The sequence below is a fragment of the Arachis hypogaea genome, chromosome 1 (assembly GCF_003086295.3).
Source record: "Arachis hypogaea cultivar Tifrunner chromosome 1, arahy.Tifrunner.gnm2.J5K5, whole genome shotgun sequence".
Taxonomy (NCBI): Eukaryota; Viridiplantae; Streptophyta; class Magnoliopsida; order Fabales; family Fabaceae; genus Arachis; species Arachis hypogaea.
Genome location: NC_092036.1, coordinates 9,998,002 through 10,010,357, shown reverse-complemented (window position 1 = coordinate 10,010,357; position 12,356 = coordinate 9,998,002). Strand labels below are relative to the sequence as shown.

Below are 12,356 nucleotides of genomic sequence, written 5' to 3'. Positions count from 1 at the left end.
TATATCATCCACTTGTAACCAAATTAAATTATTTTAATGGTTAATTTATTAGTCTGTTTAAATAAGTGTGCATTGTGCATGCAACAATCCACAAACTCTTAAATAAAGTTCAATAAAATATATCATCCATTTGTTTAATAACATATATTTTGAAAATAGTAACTTTGATTTAGGGTTTTAGTAGAAAAATGTTTAAAAAAAATAAGACATAGATAGAGATAGATAATATAGATAGATGTAGTATATTTTTATTTTATCTTAATTATTAGGATATTCCACTACTAAACAAAACATAGTAACATACCCATAAGTTATTTTTAGTTGATATTCTTACTACTTTCATTATTTGTTACTATTTCTGTCCCTATACATATACAGTACACAATCTAAACAATGCATACAGCCAAAATTTCAAATCATTATAATAGAAGAATTGTTAATATAAATAAATATACTTGTAATAAATTGTTTTATTTTTTTACATATATATCATCAATTAATTCATATTTTTCACTGATTTAATTTTTAATGTTGTGATTAAAACAGATTCTCCTGACGCTTCATCATCAATATCTTAGGAGATTGGTTTAATCCCTTCTTGGAATCAAACTGCATTTTGAGATACTTTGGATTATGACTTATATTATTATTATCTTACCTTATTGTAAATCTATTAAATCGTTGCATTCTGGATTTTATTTGGATGCGGTTATATTTCGTATACAACAGACAAAGACAAAGCTGGACCTTATTTTAAATAAAAAAAATCCGTCAAATATTAATAGAATTAATTTTGTGGTGGTTTTATTTAGAATTTGTGAGAGTACCAATTGTTACTGTTATTATCTCGTTCTCATTTTTATTATTATATTTTTATCTACAATATTTTTATTGTGTTATTATGTTTCATCATTATTACTATCTTTTTTTTCTTCTTTTTTTTTTCCTCTCACATTCTCTATAGAGAAAACATCACCATTTTTATTTTATCCTATTTTTCGTTCTGCACATACTTTTTTTCCTTGCGAAATCCTTTTTGACAATAATTTTTCTCTATCAAACCATCATCGGTGAAAAATATTTTAAAAAATAAATTTAATAATTTAAGAGGCTTAAAACTAAACACTCTTCGTAAATTATAAATAAAACTATCACTAATTTAATTTTTATTAGTATTTGAAAAATTTTTAATGTAAGAATCGTGTTATTATCTCAAAATCATAAAGCTAGGGAGAAGTGTTATATTTATTTTTTGAAAAAGTTACACTACTTTTCGTATAAATGAATAGAGATAGATTTTGGTTATTACTCTTTCATTTTCATTTGGCAACAAAGTTCTTACATAACCTAAAGAATCAGTTAGTTATACCAACTATATATGATAATAGGCTAAAATTTTTCATCATGGAAAAGTAATGTGTGCAATTCAATTTTATTGGGTGTGCATGTGTTTTTATTTTGGTATGAGAATTAATAATCGAACTTACTGATTATTTTGTAAGTTAATTTTTAAATTTTTTTTAATATTAAATTGGAGGATTCGATTTGTTTGTTGTGATCTTTTTTTCAAAAAATTATAGATTGGAGGGTCCGATTTGTGTTCCTAATAAAGCGAATGGTCTGATTTTTATTTACAAAAAAATCAAAAGGTCCAATTTCTATATTTTAAATAAAAAAGTTCTACATTTAAGAATAATACTCTTATAATTCATGATCCTAAAAAATACAATTTTCACCCCAATATAAAAAATAATTTGCGTATGATAATATTTTGTTTTGAGATTAAAAACGGAACGACTGGATTCTCTCTTCTGTGAAGGAAAACAAGAACGAAATTTTGTAAACCTTGTTAAATTAGTAAATAATTAGTCAATAAATTAATTTTTTAAAAAAGAAAATTAGAAATGTGAATATTATATTAAATTAGGGTAGAACTCGTCAAAGCGAGAATTTTGACACTAATTTCAAAGAAATCGACCCAAAATTAGACCAAACAAGCCAAATTAATTGAACAGGGCCCGTGGGCCCAACCGGCCTAGCAGTTAAGTGAACCAAAGCCTCTTCTCTTCCCCAATTCAGCAGAAGCAGCGCCGAAAGTATACAGGGGAAAGGAGAAAAGAAAATTTTCCTAACCCTTACGGTAATTTAAATCACTGTATCTCTTTCATTCGAGCTCCGATCGTCATATCGTTTGCGGCCACGTGACCACCGCGTCGAGCTATACGTTTCTACCGGAACAATTTTATAGGTAAGCCATTTAATCACTCTCAGCCACTCCTTTTCCCAATTTTCGAAAACTATGTAGAGGTATTGAGTTTCTTTGATTTTTGATGTATTAGGATCCAATTAGTTTGAGGAAAATATTCACTCTTGTTTATATGAAATTTAGGTAAGGTGAGAATACTATAATTCTATTAAATATTTTGAATTTGTGCTTTGGATATTAAATTGGGTGTATATGTGTTATGAATGTGTATTAGGTTGTAAATAAATAATTGGAGTTTGAAATTGTGGATATTGAAATTTGGAGGAAGTTGTTTTATTGAACTTTTGGGGGGTTGTGTTTATTTTGGTGAGTTGCATTGGACAATACGTAAAAATCAGCTACGGTATGGTTTAGGTTTCTTACATTTAATATATGATGTTCTGTGAAAACTTAGACTAGATGGCCTTAAGATAAGTTAGAACGCATGGAACTGTACAATGCTTAGTGTCTTTAACATTTATGATGTAAGTTGGTTATGTAATGGTAATTGTTGATATATGGACAATAAGGTGATAAATGTTGAGTTGATGATATATATATATATATATATATATATATATATATATATATATATATATATATATATATATATATATATATATATATATATATATATATATATATTAAGTGTATATGAAACTGTTGAGGTGTGAAATTATGCCATGTTGTTGTATGTTGGATGATGAAATGGTGTAGGATCTTGTGGCTGGGAATATTGTATGTGTTAGGATTAATTTTCAGGTGTGAAATGGCTGATATGTGAATGGAAAGAATAATGAAATGGAGGTTTAATGAGTTTTGTAAAAATTTGATTTTGGGTCGAACTTCGGCGAACTATAACTTGACTTCTGGACCCTCAATTTGTTTATGAAATTGTGTTCGTGAAATTTATGTCGTTCGAAGAACGGATGAGAAACGATTTAAAATGATTAGGTTATGCACGTCGGAAGTTTGGTTGAAATTATATAAATTCTGTAGCTTTATATTTAATCAGATTTTTGGAAGAACGTATGTCTACGCGTACGCGTGTACGCTTGGCCCACGCGTACGCTTGGCATGGGATTTTTGACTGACCTCCTTGTATGCGTACGCGTAATGAGTCAACATGCATGTCCACGCGTACGCATGATAAGGGGATGCGCGCGCGAGCTGCCTTTTTACACTCCCATGCATACACGTGGCCCCTATTTCAACAAACATGGTTTTTTGAGTTTTAAACCCTATTTCAAACTTCTAAACCTTTATTTTCATTCCTTTAGTCATAAATAATAGTATTAAACCTGATAATCAGATGAAGTTAGGAAATGCGGATAACTTGGGAGTGAAGTAAAACTGAAAAAGTGATGAATTGAATATGAAATACTATGAATGATTATGTATGTTATTTGGCTTAAATAATTAAATGATCTGAGATACGAGATTTCCCGGGTAAAGTACCGTGGCTTGCCACCACGTGTACCAGGTCGAAAACTCGATACTCTGTTGACCTTACGACGTAAGGGTGATCAGGCACTTATAAATTCGCAGGAATGTTACCCCTATTCAGCAATATTAATTATTTGAGAAAAAGCTATGCATAGGCTATTGGGGATGCACGTCAAGGGACAGTCCAATGGTTTAGCAAACTGGACTTATCGGGTTGGCTTGATAACCGACAGATGAGACTCATCAGCCTTAGGACAGGCATGCATCATGTGCATATTACTTGAATTACTTGTTTGTGCATTAACTGGGTGTGCCTAAGTGTATTTGTTATGTTAGATGTATATTTGCTACCTGTAGTACTTGTAACCTTCTTGTGCTTGCCTCATCTGCTTATTTGTCTGTGATATGTTGTCGGAGATGGAGGTATGGAGGAAAGGCGGCGGTAAGACTTAGATTAGGATTAAGTTAAGTTAGGCTCAGATACATTTAGAAAATCACTTTTTATAGTTTCTGTTTAATACTTTAAACTTTATAATTTGAGTGTTGGCGTTCTAGGATTGCCTCTGACATTCTCAAAGCCTTATATCTTCTATGTATGACACCTTTACCATGCTGAGAACCTCTGGTTTTCACCTCATACTATGTTGTTGTTTTTCAGATACAGGTCGAGAGGCACCTAGTTAGGCGTCTGGACTTCTGAAGTAAAGTGGTTGTTGGGTTACTTTTTTATTGTACAGTCTTGTATATATAGGTACTTAATTTTCTTTCCGCATGACTTGTTCCTTTTGACCCTCTTAGAAGTTTATGGAGAGACAGGATGTTGTTTATGTACGTTTGGGTTTTGGATATGTATATAAATGTGTAAATATTCTCCGGCCAGCCTTGACTTCGCGAACTGAGTTAGGAGCTTGTTACTTTGTATCTTTGGCCCTCTATCTTTACTTTTATTATCTTATACGTGATAGCTATAGTTTTCTTAGTACGCAAGTTAACTCGTTTTTTGAGCATTACTTTTTTATATTCTTTCTAATATTATATGTACACATTTTATTTTAGATGTCATAATACCACATGACCTCTATTTTATGGCTTAAGCGTAAAGTTTCATGTGGTAGCATGTTACAAACTTAGTTTCTTGAAAGCTGCCACCACCGTCTTAGTTTAGGCTGTGGATTGCGATGGCCCTTCTTTGCTCCTTGACTCCTCTCCTCTGCGTCATATCACTGTTTTTCTCCGCTTGTTTGTTTGTTGTTATTACTCCTGATTTTTAGAGAACTAGATCCAGCTTTAGATATAAAATAAATTTTTTGTGGTTGCTCTTTTTCTAGTGTGGTGTATTCATCCCTTTTATGAATGTTTTGGATATGATTTTATAGAGCAGGAATAAAGGTTTAACGAGGAGAACATTTCGTCCATAAAAATATTTTCATATTCGAAAAATTTTTAGATTTATTTAGAGAAAAAAAAGAAGATATTTTTCTGTGTTGTAGTTTGTGTAAATTGTGATTTATCTATTTTTTTATAAGATTTTTTTAATCAAAATCTGTGTTTTTTAGACCATAATTTAACATAAAATTTATCTATTTTCTTACTTAATTTCAGATCTAATATATATAATCTGTACGTAATTTATAAGTGCCGTTAAAGTTTTTCTTCTGAAAAAAAACTATATCTGGTAGAGGTCGTGAATAATAAAGTCACGTTCTCCTAAGTTTAACACTTTGAAAGATGGCAGGTGAAAGAGCATGCACTAAATAGATAAGTTATAAACACCCACGTAAGGACTAAGGAATATGATTCAAGGTTTTATTATATATTCCAACGTGCCAAATTAAAATTCATTCTTCTATATATTGTCATCTCACCCAAACATCCTTTGCTTTCCTATCTTAACTAGTAGTGGAGCTACCTATTTGTTCTTCGGATGATGATGATTAGAAAAAAATTAAATATATAAAGGCAAACAAGTATTGAAATTTGATGATCCCTCAACTACTTAAATAATCAAAATTTTCATAACAAAATAATTTCTTTTCAGAATAACATAATCAAACTTTTCAAAATATATAATGGCTGAATAGTAGCTAATTTATAATTACAGAAGAGTATAATAATTAATTCAACAATCCCATAAATATTTAACAAGTTAAATTGTTTTAATTCAATCATGTTATAGGTATATAAATTAAAAAATTAGTTATCAATCCGTCATTGCATATAAAAATAAATATTTTGTATTTTATAAAAAAAAATTTATACTACTGTAGACAAAGTTTGATTGTTTTTCTATTGTAAATTTAATTATTTTATTATGATAAATTTGATTATTTTGGTGATTAATTGTTTAATTAAAAATATGTAAATTAATATATATAGTGACGATTAAAACCGTCAAAAAAGGGCTAAGGATTTCTACTAGATTTACAATATCTACTTTCCAACAAGGCTGGTTAAAAAAAGGGTTTAGAGAATCTCTACTTAGATTTACAATATCTAGAGCTACTTTTAGGGTGTATTTGTTTTTTTTTTTTGGTGTATTTATTTGAAGTGAAAATGAAAAGAAGGAAATAAAAAAGAAAGAAATTGGAAGGAAAATAACTATTTTTCTTTGTTTGGTTAAATAAAAAAATTAAAGAGAAATAATGAATAGTATACAAAAGTGGGTAGGACTCACTGAAAATTTTTTTTTCTCCAATAATAAATGGAAAATGGAAGGAAAATGTATTTAATATTAATATTTTAATATTATTTTCTATTTTTTAATATATTTTAAAATATCTAAGGATAAAATTGTCTTTTCATAACATTATATACTATTTTCTTCTTCTTTATTTTCTTTTCATCTAAACATCTCTAAACAAAAAAATTTCATTCAATTTCTTTCTTTTTTATTTCTTTTTTTTCTATTTTTTTTCTTCCAATCAAACAAATCCTTAGTCTTTTACAAAGAAAATGTTGCAGGGTCAACAAAAGTAGAAGAAGTCACAGGTAATTGAGCTTTTGTGGGAGAAAATTAGGGTGTCCAAATCATTGTATTATTATATTAAACATGTGATAGGATTTGCTAATTTTGTATATAAAATAATTGAAGATGGTTGATGAAAAATATATAAAACAGAGTCAACTTATTCTACTCTGCCATTTGGATAATATATTAAACCCATACAAAATTAAGTCTAAGTTTCATCCAAAAATAAAACTATGAAATTTTTTAGAATTATAATTATTTTGACCATATTACTATATTCTTAAATCAGGGAATCTAGATATTTTATCTAGTCATGTTAAAAGAGTAATATTATAAGGTTTTTCAAGTATTTAAATAAAAAATTAGCTAGTTACCTTTTGAAAATATTATACCCATACAAAAAATTAGTAATTATGTATTTGTGTATATTTATATGTATTATTTTATATTTTTTATTATATATTTTATATTTTAAAATTATTTTATACAAATAATTGATTTAATAATTAATTTTTAGCGTACATATATATGGCATAATTGTTTATCCCCTTGTCCTATTTCCAAAATATTCACATTTGTATCCTATTTCTACCGTTAGTAAATCGCAGTAAGTTGAGGTATTTTGTTTAAAAAAAAAATAGATTATAGTAGAGAAAAGTGATTTACTCGTTCCATAATATGTGAATAAATTGCACATGCTCGAATTAGTTATTACATAAAATTTAAATTTCCAAAACCAATGAGATTTAGTTTTTTTTTTTTTGTGGCACAAAACTACTCTTAATTAACTATTTTTTCACTTAAATAAGTGAAACTAAAACCCCTAATATTATGCAAACCCCAAATTTAATACCAAATAAAGCTTTTAGCTATTTTTCCTCTTAGACTTCAACCATTTTAGTTAATATTTTCAAAAAAAATTCAAGAAAAAATATAACAAAAAGAGGGAAAAAAAAAACTACAATGAAAAGACACTGATATGGACACAAAATACGGATACACGATACGAGACTTGTAGATACATAAATTTTAATTTTTACAAGATATAAAGACACGGCATTTATATAAAATATAAATTTTTTAAATAAATTGTAATGATATTTTGGTATTTTTTTATGTTAAAATATAAATTAAGTTTTTAACTATTTCTAATGTTTTTTTTTAATTATATATGATATTTAAAATATTTTTTGTTTTAATAAATAAAATATATACTATTTCTAAACTCATTTCAAAAATATATGTTAAGAATAAAACTAAACACGCTGATACGTGATGATATCTAGGTGTTTTCAAACATTTTTTTTCATTTTTTTATTAAGACACAGTTGGACACAAACGACACGTGTGTCGGATGAGTGTCAAATGAATGTCGTGTTTAAAACGTGTCCGACAGACAGATACGACAACTCAACAAAATATCCATGGATAGTAGTAGTGGGGTGTGTGTATGTGTGTTGTGTAAAAAACCCTAACCCCACCCCCACCCCCCCCCCCCCCAAAAAAAAAACTAAAACCAAATTACCTACCAAATCTAAGCCGAAAATGTTTCTTTGAGCACCCAAATATATTATATTCCATGTCAAAACCTACTTAATCAACTTTAGATTTTGGTTTCCATAAAAACCTACTTTTAGATGTTCAAATACAAAACCTATGGAATCTTATAATGAAAAACATTAAAATCTAGTATGTTTAAAACTTACTAACACAAGCATCTTACATTGAAAAGGGTAACATCTTGAGTACAAAAAGAGCACAGAACCAAAAAAGGTTGGCTCATGAAGAATATAGTAAAAGGTTACCTACTTTTGTAACAACATTAATGGATTCAAGAATGCTTCACAAGAAGAGTAATATTTCATTTTTTAAGTCATCTTCAATGGTATAACATTAACAAACACCAAACAAAATGAGAAACTGCTTGATATTAGAATGAAAATAAATTAAGACATCAAACAACTATGCAATCCAATCCAATCCATTATATTACCCAAAAAATAAAAAATAAAGATAGCATGACCTACCCTAAAATAACAAATATTGTTTGTAACCCTACTTGCTTTCATATTATATATAGCTGAGTCCTCCTTGTCCTTTCTAATCTTCAAACAAATCACCTAATGCAAAAGCTTGTCAATGCAAAAGGGTTGCAGCCATTATTAGTCATAAAGAAAGACAAAACAAAAGGAATGAGAAAATGGAGACACCTAAAAGCAGCTGAAAAGTTGGATTGTACATAGCATTGCCAATGAACAAAGATTCTATCAAGAACTACGATCAGTTCGGTTAGAATGAAGCACCACCGATAAGCATGCAGCCGGAGATGAAGGTTATTGATCTCTCCACCTAGGACTTGCCATCTGAAAGAAGCCTGAAGGGGATATCGGAAATAGGCCTGGAGAAACTGGAGTTTGAGGGCCAGGGCCGAAAAGCCCTGACTGTCCAAAGGGTGAGAAAGGGAAATTGGGTGTTAAAGGAGTTGGAAATTGAACTCCGGGTGACAGCAGCGGATAAGGAGAACGAGGGGACAAGAAACTCATGTAACCGGTTGGCGAGGGTAACAAGAATTGAGATGTCGGAGAAGGTAAGACGGGAGGGCCATTTGGTTGTGGAGAAGGAATACTCGGCACAAGCGGGTTAGTTCCATTCATTGGAGGATGTGGACCATTGAATCTTGATGAGGGCATCATAGGAGGCATATGAGGATTAGGAATCAAAGCGGATGAAGGTGGATTCGGAGGCTGCACATTCCCCTGACCAGGTGGTGGTTGATGAGGATGCTGCTGAAACTGATGCTGAGCATTCCCATGAGGCTGAGACTGAGGCTGCATTTGGTTACCCCTTGACCCCCTTGACCCAGGATCCATCATTGAATTTTGCAGGTATCTCATGTAAGCCGAGATAGGCGACTCGGCCGTATTAGCCCACATGTCCCCTGGATGATGCAAAGGAGGATTCAGTGCAGGCTGTCCAAATTGACCAGGCCTATGCAAAGCATTGTTATTATTATTATACGGAACCATTGCAGGGCCGGCAGGGGCTGCGGCCGGGGCCTGCGCAGGCATTGGTGGCCTCAGAGGAGGCCTACTTATCGGCGTCAAAGGGGGAGGCCTAATCTTCTGCAGCCGCATACTCTGTGGCTTCGGCGAATTCTGCTGAGGCCTCGGCGGAGTAGCATTGTTGAGTGAGGGTGAGCCAGTAAGCTGCTGAACAACATCTCTGAAGTCATTCTTGCTAATGTTGTAAACCTGAGGCTGAGGCTGGTGAGGTCTAGCACCCATAGCAGCCGCGGCCACGGCGGCAGAAGTCCCATTGTTACCAAAATTGGGCTGATGCAAAGGGCTCTTCCTTATATTCTTCCCCATTTTGTTCACACCCAAATTGCCATCACCACCATGATGCCTATTTTTGTTGTTATCCATTTTTTCTCTACAATTAAATAACATAAAACCCCTCAAATTCACCAATTTACTCGCTTTAACAATGAAAAAAAATAAATAAAAACACACACACGCACGCAGCTTCAATCAACCTTCCATAGCAGAACAATCCAATTCTTTAATATACTCAGAACAGAACTTCAAAATCAAATCACAACCACCACCAAATCTCACAAACTAAACAACAAATAAAATAAAATAAAATTCACCCCTTAGAATCTCAAGAATTCAACAATGAACAGTCGCCACCTCATTTTGAAGTCAAACAAATTGGAATCATTTTTTTAATATAATGTTTTTTTCTTTTTTTCAGTGAACACCCAACAACACTGCTATTACTAGAATCACCATGATCGTTCATTAAGGTCTATCTATACATGAATCACAAGAAACAGTAGCAAAAAATTAAGGCTATGAAAGCAAAAGACGAAAAATAAAAAGATAAAAAAAATACCTCACTGATGAAAGTTTCAACCAAACCCCAATCAGAACCTCGCTAAGTAGATCGATGGAAAACAAAAAAAAAATGAAGACCCAGAATTGTGATTGCGGAAAAGATTGGAACTTTGACTTCAGAGGGACCCGAACAGTTGAATGAGACCTTTTAAGAAAAAGGAAATGACAGAAAGAGAAGAGAAAAATGTAAAAAAAAACAAAAGGTAATAAGAATAAGGAAATGAAGGGAAAGCCCTATTTATAAAAACTATTTATATTATTATACTTAATAATTTATTAAATTAGTATAAAAGGAATTGTATTACGTTGTGTGGAACGTGTGAAGTGGCTAAGAGAGAAGGGGAAAGCGCTTTTATGGGGAAAATAGTAAAAGACTAGAAAAGAGGACTTGTTTGGTAATAATAAGGATTGTGTATTGTTTTTAAATGTTGAAATGAGTAGTATTATCCAATGGTAACTATCCAATACTAAGGTAGTATTCTACAATTTAAAATTTGTGTCATTTTCCTATCTTCATATATACTCTCGTATAAAAAATAAATTAATAAATAAATAATTATGTTACGTGTATACTAAAATTAGTTATTAATATAAAATATATATTAAAATATAAATATATTTTAAAAGGTGAAAATTTAGGTATAGACGATTTTATGTGAAGTTAATAGTTTTGAGCCGTTAGATAAAAATTTAGTCGAATCAGTCAAATTATCTAATAACTTTCAGTTATCAACTTCACGTGAAGTCGATTGCACCTGAATTTTCACCATTTTAAAAATAAATTAAATTATATATATTTATATATAAATATATTAGTGACTAATTTTAATATACGAATAATATTTTTATTAAATAAAATATATATTTTATCTTTTTCAATTATTTGAGTCAAATCTTGAAGTTGTTGGTGAGGTTTTGAATATCTTTTTTAAATTTCTAATATTTTATATACTATTAGTGAAATATAAAAAATTAAATAAAAAATACTATTAGTAATATAAAATTCTAATTACATTTCGCTCCTTTATATCCTAGTATTATTTTTCTTCTATTTATTTAATCTTCTACTTTTCAGTAATGTAATATGAGATTACTTTTTTATTATAGATTATAATATTTATGTGTGCATTTCTGTTATAGAATTATTAACAGAATTAATAGTAGGATAATATTGTAATAATTTTAAAATATTAAGAACAACTTTAAAATTTAGTCTAAATACTAAAAGAAAAATAATATTTTACTAAAACAAGATAAAATCGAAAAATTAAAAAATAAAGTACAAAGAGAATTATCAAAAAGAATATTGTCATAACTTTCTATTCTATCCATATGTATTATAAATATAGAATGCCTTTAATCTGCGCTTTTAATTTTTATTTTTGAAATTTATGAAAAAAGAAAAAAAGTAATAAAAATAATATTATTATTTTATAATTTAAAAAAATACCTAAAATACTTTATATTTTTAAAAGATAAAATTTAAATTTAACGTGTTCATATGTTTGACCGATAAACTATTATCTTCTATTATCATTAATTACAATTTGACTTTTATTTTAAGCACCTAATTAATACTCTCTTATAAGGATGGTAACGAACATGGTTGAAAGTAGGTATTCCTCTCCCGCCTCCATCTATCTATTTATAAAAAATGACTTTTGTTTTTGTTTTAATAATTAATACAAAGATTTTTATGAAAATATATTTTTAGTATTTTTATTAGAATAGGTGTCTTAAATTTTTTATATCAAATATTTTTAAGTTACTATCTTAATATACATTTTTTTAAAAGAGT

General features: G+C 29.6%; 1 protein-coding gene across 1 annotated transcript; it reads right to left on the bottom strand.

The window, feature by feature from the left end:
• Positions 1-8,569: 8,569 nt before the first annotated feature.
• Positions 8,570-10,775, bottom strand: LOC112795698 (protein HAIKU1). Its single transcript, XM_025837812.3, has 2 exons — positions 10,557-10,775; positions 8,570-10,091 (listed from the first exon to the last, which is right to left on the bottom strand). The coding sequence occupies exon 2, from the start codon at positions 10,082-10,084 to the stop codon at positions 8,993-8,995; it is 1,092 nt and encodes a 363-aa protein (XP_025693597.1). The 5' UTR covers positions 10,085-10,091; positions 10,557-10,775; the 3' UTR covers positions 8,570-8,992.
• Between the last annotated feature and the right edge of the window lie 1,581 nt (positions 10,776-12,356).